We start from the raw sequence: 16,715 nt of genomic DNA, 5'->3' as shown, positions 1-16,715 counted from the left end.
TTATGTTTTTGTCTACTTGACAGGACCATACAAAGTTAAAAGTTAAAATTAGGTGCTTTAAGTACAATTCTCTCATACTGGCCACTGGCTTTGAGAATTAGAATTGTTGCTCTCCACAAAGATGGCGAAGGCTATTAGAGGACCAGTAACACCCTGAAACCAAGTTACACTACAGTGGTCAGAGTCATACAGAGATTTCACTCATTCTGTGTGTCAGGTGCAAAATCTGGCTTCAAAAAACAGATACACGAGTGCTGCCAGCATTGCTTTAGAGGTTGCAGAAGTAGAAGGTCAGCTTGTCAGTGCTCAGACCATACGCCACACACTGCAACAAGTCGGTTTGCATAGTTGTCGTCCCAGAAGGAAGTCTCATCAGAAGCTGGCTCACAAGAAAGCCCGCAAACACTTTGCTGAAGACAACCTGTCCAAGAGCATGAATTACTGGAACCATGTCCTGTGGTCTGATGAGACTATAAGATAAACTTGTTTGGCTCAGATGGTGTCCAGCACGTGTGGCGATGCCCTGGTGAGGAGTACCAAGAAAATTGTGTCTTGCCCTCAGTCAAGCATAATGGTGGTAGCATCATGGTCTGGGGCTGCATGAGTGCTGCTGGTACTGGGGATCCTGCAGTTCATTGAGGGAAACATGGATTCAATCCAAACACACCACCAAGATGACAACAGCCTTGCTGAGGAAGCTGAAGGTGATGGGATGGCCAAGTATGCTTCCAGACCTGAACCCTATTAAGCACCTGTGGGGCATCCTCAAGCGTATGGTGGAGAAGCACCATGTGTCTAACATCCAGCAGCTCCGTGAGGAGCGGAAGAGGATCACAGCAACAACCTGTGCAGCTCTGGTCAATTCCATGCCCAGGATGATTAAGGCAGTGCCAGATAACAATGGTGCTAACACAATATATTGACACTTTGGACAAGTTCACTTATGGCGCTTTTCCACTACACAGTACCAGCTCGCCTAGGCTCGACTCGGCTCTGTTTGGTTTTCCACTGTGTAAAAGTAGTACCTGTACCTCCACAATAGTACCTGGTTGTCATAGCGACGCTGCAAGAAACTGCCGTGATGTAATCTTCTATGCGACACACACCCGCTGTCTGGACCTCCTCGTTTGACCACGGCGTATTCTTCCGAGTTGCCATAATATGTAATGGATTGGATATGTCACGCAATCTCTGGCCAAACTTTTTAAAAATGGCGGGGTTATTCTGGATACTATTGCTGGCGCGTGCAATGATGACACAGTGAATAGTGACGATTCTCTCTGACCAATCAGCAGTCTGCTGTGTTTTCACGTCACATTTTAGTATCGCCTCAGCTCGCTTGGAACCTCGCCGGAGGTGGTACGAAAAAAAGTACCTGGAAGCCGGTACAGGTACAACTTTTACACAGTGGAAAACCAAACAGAGCCGAGCCGAGGCGAGCTGGTACTGTGTAGTGGAAAAGCGCCATTAGGGTGTACTCACTTTTGTTGTCAGCTATTTTGACAATAATGGACAATAAATCTATACTGCTATACAAGCTGCACACTGACTACTCTAAAATATATCCAAGTTTCATTTCTATAGTATTGTTCCTTGAGAAGATACTAAAATGGTTGCTGAAATGTGAGGGGTGTACTCACTTTTGTGAGATACTGTACATGCATGTTTGTGTATTTAGAAATGGTAAAAAAAATAGGTAGAAAATTATAATAATATTATAATAGTACACTACCAGTCAAAAGTTTTTAAACAGTAAGATTTTTTTTAAGTCTTGTCTGCTCACCAAGACTGCATTTACTTGATCCAAAATACAGCAAAACAGTAAAATTGAAGTATTTTTACTATTTTAAATAACGGTTTTCTATTTGAATGTATTTTAAAATATAATTTATTCCTGTGATTTCGAAGCTTAATTTTTAGAATCCGTACTCCAGTCACATGATCCTTTAGAAAACATTTTCCTATATTTAGATTTGCTGCTCAAAAAACATTATTATTATGCTGAAAACAGCTGAGTAGAATTTTTTTAGGTTTCTTGGACGAATAGAAAGTTCAGAAAAACAGCATTTACCTGAAATAGAAATCTTTTGTAAAATTATCGTCACTTTTGATCAATTTAAAGCATCTTTGCTAAATAAAAGAATTAATTTCTATAATTTCTTTCCCCTAAAAAAAATTAACTGCCACCAAGCTTTTAAACGGTATAGTGTATGTTACAAAAGCCTTTTATTTCAGATAAATGCTGATCTTAGGATCTTTCTATTCATCAAAGAATCCTGAAAAATGTACTCAACTGTTTTAAATATTGATAATAAATTTTTCTTGATGAATAATTTCTGAAGGATCTTGTGGCACTGAAGACTAAAGTAATGATGCTAAAAATGTAGGTCTGATCACTGGAATAAGTTACATTTTTAAAATAGATTTACAAACAGAAAGCAGTTATTTTAAATAGTGAAAATATTTCACAATATTACTGCCTTTGCTGTATTTTGAATCAAATAAATGCAGGTTTGGTGAGCAGAAAAGACTTCTTTAAAAACATTAAAAATCTTACTGTTCAAAAACGTTTGACTGGTATAAATATAAATATGAATCTAAATATATAAATATAAATGTGATATTTCAATTTTCTCAAATAGGATGCCGGTTGGTTCTTTTTCAAGTGAAATAAAACACTATTCCACTAAAAGACTGTTGATTGTTGTAAAAGCATTTTACTACTGTTTGCATAATAAGAAAATCAAGACATTACCAAACGTATTCAATCAACAGAGAGAATGAGACTGAAACAGACATATCAACACACTACGAGCATAATTGTCCAAGCTGACAAAAACACACAATAGGCCTATTCAGTTTTCTACCAAACACGCTTGTTAACACTCCTCGATGTTGAAACCACCACAAACATGATTAGAGTAGATTTAAACGCAACAGCACAACATAAAAAACTGGCTTAAATCAGAACACACTAGTAAAAAACGTGTTTGCAGCATGTTGCTGCACGGCAGTGATAAACCCTTTAGCTTTACACAGAGAAAGAAGGGGAGAAAGAAGTGATCAACTTTGGTTCAGATTCACAAGACGTCATAAAACCAGATCAGCACAACTATCATCTCAATACACCCCAGTTCAATCTGGTCTCCTAAAACTTAGACTATGATGAAGCAATCACCTTCACAACCCAAATAAACTTCAGAGGCTTTGGAAAAGAGAACATGAAATAGTTCTTAAATGGAAACATTCAAAAATCTATCATTGATTTTAGACACTTGTGTATTATTTCAATCTACTGATTTCAAATATTAGCATTCACTAAATGATCATAGTAATATTTTAATAAATCAGCAAATGTACTGATAGTGCTGTGTAAGAAGCAATAAGCAACATAAAACTCAAAAGATGTGCAAAGGAAAAATTGGTTTAGTTTAGAATGTAAGCCAAAAATGAAGTACAAAATGTTACATATCGCTTCTTAACAGTAGCATGCGGCGCCTCGCAAACCAATGACAACCAGATTCAAAATTGATCATACTTCCAAGAGTTTTATTATCAAAAGTGGCCTATTATACTGAGAGAGAGAAAAAAAAACATCACAAATACAGAAAAGGTGCCACACTGGACAAATGTCATCACCGGCTAATGAGTTGGTGATATGCATGGAAGAGACCAAGTTTAAGAACAAAACCAGACAAAAACTGGGACAATCTAATACCTGGAGATATGAACTGCAAAAAGATACAAAACGGGAGGGAGACGCTGCGAGTCGGCCAACAGAGAAGACGAATGACTTCTGAGAAGGATCCGTCAAAGTGGGATATTCAAATGAGAAATAAAATGAGATAAAAACAAGGTAAGAGACCGGAATATGACATTTTCATTTGAATTATCTGGCTAATATGAACACATAAACATTTGGTTGGGCATCAATAGTTCTTTCGTCTTCTCTGATGGTCACGATTTTACATCATTTGTTTCGGTATACAATTAAAAAATAGTAATTTTATTAACAGAATAAGTATAATCAGTATAACAGAGAATATCTCCCGCTAATGTTCTTAAAATACAAACAAAAGCAAAAGCCCTCCTGTAATTGCTCACAAATCATCTTAGCCTAAAAAAAACAAAAAACAAAAAAAACAGAACATTCAGCTTTTGGCTTTTTTAAAGAGTACAAAAAAAAAAAAATGATCCCCCTTTTGTCATCTCTGCCTCAATTTCACTTTCTTTTTATGAGTTATCGCGAAGCTGCTAATCCACCCAATTTTTCTTGCTCTCATCCTCTACCAGAAGTCTCGGCGGTGGTAAGCATCTGGATCGCAGTACTTGGTCACCACCACCCTGTTGGCGAACTTTCTCCCCGTTAAGGCCTGCATGGCTTTCTGGGAGTCGAAAACAGTTGTGAACTCCACAAAGATCTGGAAAAACAAAGCAAATCATGAGATGGTTTGTGTATGTTTGTGTAGCGCTACCAGATGCTCATTGCTGGAGGGTTTGAAGTCAAAGTGCTTTAATCAGCGCCTACGTAAGGACCGAAGAACCACAGAAGAAGTTTGACCCCAAGCCCATGGCCTCCATTCATCACTTGAGCTGGTTTGGTACAGAAGCATGCTTACCTTGCCGGTTCCAGGGACCTCAAGGCCGTCGACAGGCCGAGGGATCTCTATGCTCTTGACCTGGCCGTATTTGGAGCACTCTTCCTTGACGTCCTCCACTATCTCCTCGTATTCCTCATCATCCAGGAGCTCCTCTGGAGCCACCATGTTCATTAGGCAAAGGACCTCAGTGGGAATGCCACCCATCTGCATCATGGGGTTCGTCATCATCCCCGGCACTTGCAACGTCACCGGAGTCTCATTTATGCTCGTCTACAGAAGGTTAATGAATGGAAAAACAAAAGAAGAAGACAGCTTGAGATTCATTTATGCATTTTAAAATAATGAACACCTGCATCAAGGTTTTTGTCATTTTATGAAAGACTTCTTTTTGGAACAACATGCACGGATGACACCAAGAACATATACTCTCAGTCAAAAGTTTTTGAACAGTAACATTTTTTATGTTTTTCAAAGAAGTCCCTTCCGCTCACCAAGCCTGCATTTGTTTGATCCAAAGTACAGCAAAAACAGTAACAGTCTGAATTTTTTTTTACTGCTTTCTATTTTAATAGTCACTTTTGAGACTATTTGAGTGTGACATGATCCTTCAGAAATCACTTTAATATGAAGATTTGCTTTACAATAACAATTGTATTATTATTATTATTATTATTATCATCATCAATAATAAACAGTTGAGTACATGTTTTTCAGGATTCTTTAATGAACAGAAAGATTAAAAGATTAACATCTGAAATAAAAAGCTTTCGTAACATTATTGTCAGTATAATCTTTTTTTTTAAGTTATAGAAATTAATACTTTTATTTAGCAAGGATGCTTTAAATTGATCAGAAGTGATGATAAAGACATTTATAAATGCTGTTCCTCTGAACTTTATATTCATTTAAGAAACCTGACAAATTCTACTCAGCTGTTTTCAACATAATAATAATAAATGTTTTTTGAGCAGCAAATCAGAATATTAGAATGATTTCTGAAGGATCATGTGACTGGAGTTATGATGCTAAAAATTCAGCTTTGAAATCACAGAAATAAATTACACTTTAAAATACATTCAAATAGAAATCTGTTATTTTAAATAGTAAAAATATTCCAAAATGTTACTGCTTTTGCTGTACTTTCGATAAAATAAATGCAAGCTTGGTGAGCAGAAGAGTCTTCTTTAAAAAACAAAAAACTTTTGACTGGTAGCGTATACACTAGCATTCAATACGTATGTTTTAAAACGATTTTTTTTTTTTAAGTTGAACTCCATGCTTACCAGTGTGGCATTCTTGGCTCCAACACTTGCCCTCTGAACCAGCAGCTTCTTATCTGCTAACTGCATTCCATTCAGTCCTGCAATAGCCTGGAAAAAATATTAACGGATTAACTTAAAATGGGCCAAAGGATGTTAAAATCCATGGATACAGTGGAAAATCTAACTATGCCAACTCACCTGATCATTGATGTTAACATCCACATATTCACAGAAAGCATAGCCCTTTGAGAGGCCAGTAGCACTGTCCTTAACCAAATTGAAGGCTTTGAGAGGTCCAAAAGAGGTTAACAATTCTTTAACCTGAGGACATAAATAAACTAATTCAGATTGTTACATTACACCTAACATAAGCAAGAAAAAAAGTAACAGAATTTTTTTTTGCCTTGTCCCAAAACAACCTGTGCCACACAAATAATTGGTTACCTTTTTAAAAATTAACCCCTGCTGCTTATTTCTCATGTCTCGTGATCTACACACAGCCAAGACAAGCAGAAATCTTGGCAAACTTTACCACATATTATTGTTAGTTCTTATGGGGTTTAGAAATAATGCAATCCATCCACCAAGCTCATTATTTAAATAAAACTTACTAATTATTTTGTGCAGTTTAGTTCAGTGATTCTTAACCTTTTTGACCCCAAGGCCCTACACTGTCCACAACAATATTTGAAGGCCCTATGACTTTTCCAGTTGTTTTATTAATTACCATGATCATTTCTAGGTCAAGAATTAATAAAGGTGAACCCCAGGTATTAAGACTTGTATGGCTTAATATAATGTAAATGCAAATATGTAGTAGAAAACCCATGAAAGATTCACGTTATTTAAAAAAATCCACATCGTTTTACACATATTTTGGACTTTGGGGGGGGGCACCATTATGACGTGAAATCGTTGCACTCTGTGAGCTACAGCCACTACCCGTTGCTATTTTTCCCACAACGCAACTCGGAATACAAAACTCAGAAAATAAAATACTATACGATGACCACAAGCTACCGAAAGAGCTTACAGGTGGTGATGGATATAAGCGTTCACTGTCGTTTGTAAGCTCTTTCAGTAGCTGTGGTCTACTAAAAGCCTCAAAGGCATCAGGGCTAAAGTGGAGAAAAGAAAGACGCGGGTCTTTAGGAAGTTTTTTTTCATTCACAGGCATCTTCCCATTTTTATCTCCTCTTCTTACAGCAAGGAAAGCAGTGAAGACTTACATCACTTCTCTTGTTGCCCTTCGAATGAAAATTACAACTAAAAGCTGCACAATGTGCCATCGTATCAGTATTTTTTTATAGTTGTGTTGCAGTAAAAATAGCAAAAGGTAGCGCCAGTAACTCACCGAGTGCAGTCATTTTACGTCACCGAAATAATGGTGCCTCCCATAGTCCAAAATATGTATAAAACGATGTGGAGTTTTCATAAAATTCAAGTCATTGGTTTTCTGCTACATATTTCAGTAAGAAATATAATTTACGTTGCATTAAGCCATACAAGTCTTAATACCCAGGGTTCCCTTTAAAAGTTACATTATTAAAACTAGGCTACTTGACATATTCAGGTTTTCCTAAACAATGTGAATATTGTCTCTCCAAAGAAAAATACAGTTGTTAAAGGGATGAATTAAAATAAGAAAGTGCCTGAAAGCTGTTTTAGCCCATTTCAAAACTTGCTTTATCTTATTTTTAATCATCTTGATGTCTCCTTGAAAGTTTGCTGAGGCCCCCAATAGGTCCCGGTCCCTTGGTTGAAAACTACTGGTTTAGTTTTAATAAACGGTAGCTCTTTTCTTTACAATAAAATATAAATATATGTTTTCATAGTACATTAGGCTCTTTTATCTAAAAAGACTTGATAAAATTGGTTAAAATATGCTCTGATGCATAAAGTCTTATATAGACTTTCTACTAAAAAAAACTGTAACAAACCTGGTCGTCATTGAGATAGTTTGGCAAACCACCAATGAAAAGCTTGTGAATAGAGTCTGGTACAACAGTGGACACCACACCTGTGGAGCAGATGGAGAACAGCCATTAACAGACAATTGACTTACAGAAGAAAAGGAAGAGAAAAATAGACTAAAGGCTTAAATGGGGGGTTGAAATAAAGAGAAATTACAGCATGCTAACATGCTCATTTTCTTAGGGTCAACTTTAAATAAAATTCATTCACCTGGAAATGCGAATGTAATACAAATGTATGCTAAAGCCATTTGTGATTAAAAAAAGTCATGTTTGTTGTGATCTGAGATCATAGAGTAAAGAAGGAAATGCAAAGTCTTCATACCCGGCACATATACGCTGGGATTCTCGCTCATGCCAGGCAGCGGCTGATAGTCATGTGGCCGGCGAATCTTTAAACTCTGCCCCTGGAAGATGATGCCATCAAACGCCATAGCCTGCGTGGTTTCATCCACCGATCGGAACTAAAGAGTTGATTGGAGGAAAACTGTAAGGAACCCAGCTTACCCATTCATTAGAAATATAAGCCTCTGTTAGTGTATACAAGTGTTTCCCACCTCAAGGAAAGCAAAGTTCTTGTCCTGATTAATCTGGACGGCGAGGACAGGGTTTCCTGGGGCCTGAGTCAGACCACCGAGTCTCATCTGGGCATTGAAAAAGTCCATCATAGATTCCTGCGGAAGAGGAATGTTAGGTGAGCTATGGAAAAAATTTGAGTTTGTTATATAATGCAAGGACATTTGTAGTGTTAAAAGGGATGCACCAATAATAATAACATAAATATATATTTACATATTAGAAACAAAGGATTATATTAGTGTATACTATTTATGTGTGTGTAAATAAGAAAAAACACACTAAAAACAACTTTTTAAAATTTGATTATATCAAGACTTTCTAAACTATATTTAGCAGTGTTATTACATTTAAAGATTATATTTATGGGAGAAGTTCACTTCCAGAACAAAAATTTACAGATAATTTACTCACCCCCTTGTCATCCAAGATGTTCATGTCTTTCTTTCTCCATATAGTGGACTTCTATAGGGTCTCCGAGTTTGAACTTCCAAAATGCAGTTCAAATGCAGCTTTAAAGGGCTCTAAACAATCCCAGCCGAGGAAGAAGGGTCGTTTGAGATTAAAAAGTATAAAAATTGTTTCACTACATTAATTATTTATTAATTTATTAATTAATTATTAATTTATTAGATTAAGACCCTTCTTTCTCTGCTGGGAACATTTAGAGCCCTTTGAAGCTGCATTTTGGAAGTTCAAATCTGAGGGCACCATGGAAGTCTACTATATGGAGAGAAATCCTGAAATGTTTTCCTCAAACTATTTCCTTACAGCTGAAGAAAGAAAGACATGAACATCTTGGATGACAAGGGGGTGAGTAAATTATCTGGAAATTTGTGTTGTGGAATTGAACTTCTCCTTTAAGCGAGTATTAGATGACGGCAAGTGTAATCTAAATGTAAAAACAGAGGAAATGAGAATGCAAAAATAAATCCACAATATGCTTCTGCATAATACATCTAATTCTGCCAGCGATCTCTATGTGGATCTGTTCTCCAAAGCCCTGCAGAGTAATTCTAATATGTGAATAGCATTCATTTAACACCTCCGTGATGCCAAATGGGATGTTGCCAACGTAAAGTCTGCGAGCCTGGCGAGTCATCTGACTGCCCACTACGGGTACAGGGGTCGGCGTTACTGCCAGGCCGTCTGGCGTCATGGTGGGCAGCAAAGCGGTAGCGGGGATCTGACCAGCAGCTGAGGGAGAGACAGAGAAAGTAATTGCATTAGCAACAGAACATGAATGACTTAACTACATTGTTATTATCAGGAGAGCTTTGTAAAGACCTGAACCAAAATAAATAAGAAAATCTAAGAAAGTGAGGGAAGAGAATAAATAATAGTGATCGACCGATACTGATTTTTTATTACCGATACCGATACCAATTATTTGCATGTTTATGTGCCCGATAACCAATATTCATAACCGATATTTATTTACTATTATACTTCTGTTTTTGACACAATGATTACAACACCACTGAACTGAACAACAATCTCTTTATAACAATCACTCCCTCCTTGCATAGTTGAGTGATGTATCTTTAGGTGAGTCCACAGGTTGGAGGTATTTTTTGTTGTTTTAGATTTTGACCCCATGCTCACATTCATTTGGAATTCTTTGCAAACTCAGCCCTGGCAATGACTGAGTGAAGTAATGCCGCGTTCCAGACAACCCATAACTCGTGTTTTTCCGACCTTCTACCAGTGAAAGTGCACTGAAACGGCAGTCAAACCTGTGACTTCCCACTCGTGAACTCGTACTAGATCGATGGACTCCCAGTTACGAGTTCTGACGTAACATAGCCCGCGAAACAACAAATGTCAGCCCTAATGGGAGCGGTGTTTATGCAAGTGGCACATGGTGGAAAAATAGAGCTTAGGACAATATAACGTTGCAATCAAATTAATAATAATATAAAAATAATAGTAATTCATAAATGTGCCCAGGCAGTTTGGCTTGACTTGCCTGGAACGCTACAAAGTCGTGAGTCGTGGTTTGAAGTGGTGATTTACCAGTTAAAAAACCTGCCTGGAACGCAGCATAAGTCCATACTTCACTTTGCTGTCTATTTTTTATTTTGGTCATCTTAAAAAAAAAATGTTGAATGTTAGCAGTCTTTCATGTTAAATTTAATATTCATATTACAACAATAAAATATTTTATGAAAAGCATGAGCAGCAACACTAACATTACCAATAAGCAAAATAAATATAGAATGTCTGTCTTCTAGCACAGGAGTCATATCAACCTTGCAGAAATGTAACTTCATTTTAAACTTCAATTTTATTAGGTTTATAAAGCTGTTTATAGGCTAAAGAGTGAAGAATAATGTTAATTTACTGATTAGTATTCTGAAATATTGAAATATAACAAACAAAACATCATTTTTATTGCATTTCTTATGTTATATCACAATTATGTTTTTGAAAGAAAAAAAAATGTTTTTGTCGTTCTAGATTATGAAACGCATGCTGACAAAGCGCATTCAATTTCTTAGTTATATTTATTTAGAAGATGTTTATTAGCGGAATGATGGTTATATAGTAAATGTTAATATAATTCGGGGTGTTTTAGTGAATCTTGTTAAAAGTTACATGCGGTGGCTGTGCTGGAGCATTTCATGAGCATCAACCTGGTGAGTGAACAGCAAAATGGAAGCCACTTCACGAGACGAATGATGAGCATATAGACGCTCATTAGTGGCTGTATTTAATTCAGGCAAGTTGCGTCTTTATTGGAACAGGACATGACGGTTTATTTTAGCATTCGTGACTCCGACTTCACGAGACTAATAATGAGCATGTAGACAACAGAGAGAGAATTAAATTCAGGGCTTTTATTTACAACATGTGCTTATTCATGGCTGTATATTATTTAATTCAGGTCACGATTGTGACAGGATTTGATGGATTATCTTGCGTGACTCTGTGAGTTTGTCTTTATTTCTTAGAGACAATCTGCATAAACTACATATCAGTCATTTATGTAACACATCTAATCTGTGCATTAATAGCTGTTATGTTAAATAAAGTTTACTAAATATAGCAAAGCAAGTTAGTATACTATACCTGTGCACGCAGCTGTTGTTTCCCCTCAGACGCGGTGCTGCAACGGCGATCATGCGTGTAATTCTCAAAACACCCACAAGATGGCGGCGTTTATCGGTGAACCCGATATTACAAAACCGATAACCGATTATGGTAAAATGCTTAAGTATCGGGAAAAATATCGGTAAATTGATATATCGGTCGATCTCTAATAAATAATACTTAGTGATGGGGTGGGTGATATGATTTTTTTTAACTCCAATATTCTAGCATAATATAGAAATGATATAGCAAAATAAATAATAAAACGTCATTTAAAATGTTATTTTTATTTTTATTTGTAGTTTTCTACACATTTCTGTGCATTGTTTCAATCGGTATAACACACACCTCTACTTAGTGAATAAAATGATTGGACATTGGGTAGTGTTTTATATCATGTCCCTCACCTTGCATTGCCTTGTACTGCATGGGTGTAATATGCTCAAAGCCAGGAGGTGGTACATCCCAGTACTTCTTGATTTTTATCTTCTTTTTCTCCCGATGAGGAGAACGGCTGATTTACAGAAAGGCGTAGAGAAAAAGAAAGGGACTAAAGTTCATTCATTTGTATCTAACTGGTGTATTAAATGTTCAAGGACATTTTTTTTCTGACAGAGCTAAGACTCATTATTATATTACCCTTTAAATCCTAGTGAAAAGTAGAAATTAAATCACAAAATAAAAATACTGCATAATAATAAACCACAATACTTACAATTAGCACTGATCAAAAAGATTTTACCTAACGAAATGCCATCACAGAGTAGGCTTTTAAAAGAACATTTCACCCAAAAAATATGTAAATTGGCCTAAATTTACTCACCCTCAGACCATACAAGATGTAGTTTGAGTTTTTTTATTCATCAAAATAGATTTTGGGAAATTTAGCATTACATTACCTACTCACCAACAGATCCTCTGTAGCCGAATGTGTGCCGTCAGAATGACAGTCCAAACAGCTGATAAAAACCTAACAATCCACATGACTTAATTCAACCAATAACATATTTCAAAGCAAAAAGCTGTGTGTTTGTAAGAAACAAATCCAGTATTAAGTCATTTTAACTTTTAACTGTCACTTCTGGGCAAAATATAGTCTATATTAATGCTTCCTCCAGTGAAAATATCAACCCCTGTTATCCTCTTACATCTAAATTTTTTTTTGTTTGTTTTTTTGTTTTGGCATATTTGTTTTGAACTGTTTTCGCTTGTAAACAGTGCTTGATCTATGCATATTTCTCTAAAAAAAAACGATGCTTTTCACTTCACAGGACGTTAATTAATGGACTGGAGTGTTGTGGATTGTGATGTTTTTAGCAGCTATTTGGACTCTCATTCTGACAGCCCCCATTTACTGCAGAGGATCCATTGGTGAACAAGTAACCTGCAATGCTAAAATGTTCTTAAAATATGTTTTGATGATGAAACAAACTCATCTACATCTTGTCCTACATGCCTTGAGAGTGAGAAATTATTTTAGCAAATATTCAACTATTTCTTTAATACAAAACTGAGAGTCCTGATTCACCTGACAAACGCCTTCAAACAGTCATAACACTTGGATTTGTAAGATGTTAAAAAAAAAAAAAAAAAAAACTGGGTCAGCACATCTGCAATATTACCTGACATTGTCTTGGGGATGGTTCTGTGTATGATCACTGAAATGACATTTAAGAACAGGGTTTGACATGTAGCTACTTTGCAGTAGCTTAAACCATGTACATAAACAAATGGATGAGGTTTAAAAGCAGGACTAATGATTTTACTGGGTAACCTGCTTTATTCTTGTTTACTGTACACTACTTCAGTTTTACATTCAGGGCATAAAGTGACTCATACGGCTCAACAATGAGACTTCATTCTGCTGGCCTTAACTTTTCATTATATGCATTTACACCAACCAGCCTAACGCTCTCCCTCTGGACTGAACCATGCTTTATTGTTGAGTCTTGAACAGTGCTAATATTCATTTTACAACATCCCCTCTCTCACCTGCGTCTATGGCGGCGGTCCTTGCTGTCACTGCGGCGTTCCCTACTTCTCCTCTCTCTGCTTCTCCTTTTCCTCTCTCGACTGCGACTGCGTGATGGGCTGCGTCGCCGGTGCCGGTTCTCCTTGTCCCGCTCTGTGACAGAATGAAGACATGAAAAACATCAGAAAAAGTTGCAGGTTCGGTTCCTGAATCCTGAAGCAAACAGGAGTAAGGAAAGTATAAGGAAAAAGAAGAGAAAGCCCAATCCAGCTGCAGAATGAAAGAAAATATGTGATCTGGCACAATATTATGCAGCTTTTCAGTTTTCACAGTGAGTATCTAGAGGGAAAAAAGAAAGATTAGATGGAAAGGACAGAGACAAGTTGTGCATGCTTTTTTGGGATACCCACCATGACCGTTTAGACTGTCACCTGTGCGGAAGAGAATGAGAGAGGTCAAGTCACCTTTATGTATACAGGGCTTTATACAATACAGATTGTTTCAATGTCGCTTAACAATAACAAACCGAAAAACAACAAAAATGCTGTAAATTGGAGGGACACAGGAAGTTATTGCAAACGACTTATAAGTCCTACAAGCAGAATACAGAATGTGTCACTAATGAAAGGTGATCTACATACAAAGCCTTTAGTTACAAGCTGATTATGTTAGCTTTAAATGGCATAGAATTTCTAGGACAATTACAACAAGCGAGCTGAGGTTTGAAATATAAAACTCTCTCAGCACTTTATGTTGAGGTGTGTTTTTAAAGAATCAATTGTGACTACAAAACATTATAACAATATAAGATTTAATAAGTGTATTGTGCTTTTGTTGACACTTTTATATCCAAACAACTGTGTATAAATTAATTTAAATAACTTTAAATTTAAATAAACAGCAACAATTAACAATTCTCAGATGTTTACGCACATTTACAGCTTTCTTGATCTCTTTTCTTTATAAGTTAAGCATAAGTCAACCAAAATCCTTCGAGTGCTGAATGAGTTTCATTACCTTAAGCGTCAATATGTGACTATTTATACTGACAACAGACACTATGTTTAGTTATTAACGACGTTATGCGCGTGATTATTGTTCCTTGAAGTCAGTAGTGAACATTTATACTCACCTTGTTTGTTTTCAGATAACTGTCTCTCGAATTCATCAAAATCAGACATCCTGGTGTTTTGGTCTGAAGCTGAAACTTCAGTTAACACGCTCTTTCGCTTATAGATAGCTTTCTCAGTCACACGCAATTTAAAGGGACTGAGTATAAAAATACAGATGTTTTAAAATGTTACACCAGCATATATACTTTTCCAAAACGCGTAAATTCGTGCTGAGGGAAATAAACGCGTCGCTTGAGATGGCTGTTAGCTGCTAATGCTAAGTCCAATCGGTGCAGGATGGAGGAAAATGAAAGGTTCGCGTCGGTCAAACAGATGATTTAATCGCTTATATGTAATAATTTGCTCTTTAGATATATTCCCTGATAGTCAAATGCAGTTATTTGTCATTATTGACTGTGCTGAAGTCTTGCCCGTCTTGGCCAAAGAGGCTAACCGCTTACTCCGCGTTGGCGGATGCGCTGATCGTTTCTTCCCCGCACCAAAACTCACTCTGAACAAGAGCTGCGGTGCCGTGCGCCCCCTACAGGCCTGGGGGAATGTGTTTTGTTCTTCTTTTGTCGTTTTGTGGCGGTTGGTGAAGTGTTTCTCTGTTTCTATCAGAGGTGGACAGAGTACACAGCTTCGTTACTTGAGTAAAAGTACAGATACCCCTTGCTAAATTTTACTCAAGTACAAGTAAAAGTACTACAGTCAGATGTCTACTTAAGTAAAAGTACTGAAGTACTTGTTTTTAAAAGTACTTGAGTATCAAGAGTACAAGAGTACATTTTCTAAATATTGCATTACTACTGCCACAGTGCTTACATTTATGTACAGAAATGTTCAACATGAAGTTATGAAAAATGTTAATACCTTGGAGAATGTAAAAGGAATTGAAAGTAAAATCAAGTCATTTTCATCTTTTTACCATGTTGCTTTATTTAACATTTCTTACTTGCCCACAAGGCAATAGCACAATGGCAATGCTCTGACAAACCTCTGCTAGAGTTTTAATGGATTTTTTGCATTTTTTCACATTTGAACCTGACTGTGTTAAACACACCGCATACTCAAGAACATCAAAGCAAATGCTCAGCATACATTAATGTGTAATATCAGAAAAGAAAATTCAGCTAACGGTTGTGTGTACATGTGAGTTTCTCTGTTTTTTCATCAATCAAATCAATAAACGTAAACCAGCAAAGAAGGCAATATAGCAATGTTCTGACACAACTCTGAACTGGGGCCACAGGTTGAATGTTTATTTTCTCTACTATAGATACGGCAATTTAAATTAGAGGCAACCACTGAATGTTTAAACAATCTACAGTATAAATAACACAAAATAATAAACGACACAGTTCTTTCTTAGTCGTGTAGACAATAAATACAGCCATAATCTAAGTAGACTACTCTTTCAATATTTAAAGTGCAAATAGAGACTGAATTTTTCAAGCATGATACAGTTAGACAACTACACAACTTATTATAGCCCACATATTAGTAACAGCCTAGATATTTTATGTAGCCAAATTTGCGCTCATTGGGGAGTCGCTCTCTAAATGTGGGGTATTAAAATTGCTTTTGAATGCACGTGCGCGTTTTACTTTTGGTTTCGTTTTAACGATCCATTAAACTCTCGGCGGTGAGCGTGCATTCTGCAATACAAGAGATTACTTTAAGGTTGGTTGGGAGAGAGAGAGAGAAAAACGGCCGGTTCCTAGTTCAGTGAAGAGCAGTGTCAGAGACAGACAGAGATTGGCGGCTAATATCTAAAATCTGCATTAAAGTTAAGAATAACGATGAAGTTTAAATGGTTATGTAATGTTGGAGAGAACTCTCTGTATCAGCTCACAGCAGCCTGTGCAGTAGTTAGACTAGCGAAAGTTTTGTAAAGAAATGAAACCAAGTCGCGCCACAATAATTTCTTGCACAAACACTCCCAAATATAATTTGAGGTCACGGAGATTAAATTTTGGGAGCATATGCGACCAAAACGGTCGTAATTTGGAGCCCTGCGAAAAGCTGAAGGTATTAAATAGCTGATAGGCTATTCTAATAGTAATCAGTGGCGCCTGCACAATCCAATCGCGTTTGAGAGGGAAACAACAAATTGAGGGTTTCCG

The 16,715-nt window shown here is 36.7% G+C and overlaps 1 protein-coding gene across 3 annotated transcripts; it reads right to left on the bottom strand.

Moving 5' to 3' along the window:
* Positions 1 to 2,697: 2,697 nt before the first annotated feature.
* Positions 2,698 to 15,072, bottom strand: u2af2b (U2 small nuclear RNA auxiliary factor 2b). 3 transcript variants are annotated; one of them, XM_073822043.1, is made up of 13 exons: positions 14,610 to 15,072; positions 13,888 to 13,908; positions 13,498 to 13,630; positions 13,128 to 13,163; positions 11,913 to 12,019; positions 9,458 to 9,609; positions 8,394 to 8,510; positions 8,162 to 8,300; positions 7,804 to 7,883; positions 6,062 to 6,184; positions 5,885 to 5,971; positions 4,620 to 4,871; positions 2,698 to 4,421 (listed from the first exon to the last, which is right to left on the bottom strand). In XM_073822043.1, the coding sequence occupies exons 1-13, from the start codon at positions 14,656 to 14,658 to the stop codon at positions 4,287 to 4,289; spliced, it is 1,431 nt and encodes a 476-aa protein (XP_073678144.1). In that variant the 5' UTR covers positions 14,659 to 15,072; the 3' UTR covers positions 2,698 to 4,286. The 3 variants fall into 3 exon arrangements, with proteins under 3 accessions (XP_073678144.1, XP_073678145.1, XP_073678146.1); XM_073822044.1 differs by lacking the exon at positions 13,128 to 13,163; XM_073822045.1 differs by lacking the exons at positions 13,128 to 13,163; positions 13,888 to 13,908.
* Positions 15,073 to 16,715: the final 1,643 nt, after the last annotated feature.

The sequence above is a fragment of the Garra rufa genome, chromosome 17 (assembly GCF_049309525.1).
Source record: "Garra rufa chromosome 17, GarRuf1.0, whole genome shotgun sequence".
Lineage (NCBI taxonomy): Eukaryota > Metazoa > Chordata > Actinopteri > Cypriniformes > Cyprinidae > Garra > Garra rufa.
The sequence above is the reverse complement of the archived record's forward strand: the minus strand, read 5'-3'. Positions and strand labels throughout refer to the sequence as shown.

Bases quoted from the DNA above. Each gene is read 5' to 3' on its own strand.
- u2af2b (XM_073822043.1), bottom strand. From the start codon at position 14,658: ATGTCTGATTTTGATGAATTCGAGAGACAGTTATCTGAAAACAAACAA. The intron at 8,511-9,457 runs GTGTTAAATGAA...CCTCTTCCGCAG, and splicing joins TCCCATTTGGCATCACGGAG to GAATCTATGATGGACTTTTT. The intron at 4,422-4,619 runs GTAAGCATGCTT...TTGTTTTTCCAG, and splicing joins AGGTCCCTGGAACCGGCAAG to ATCTTTGTGGAGTTCACAAC.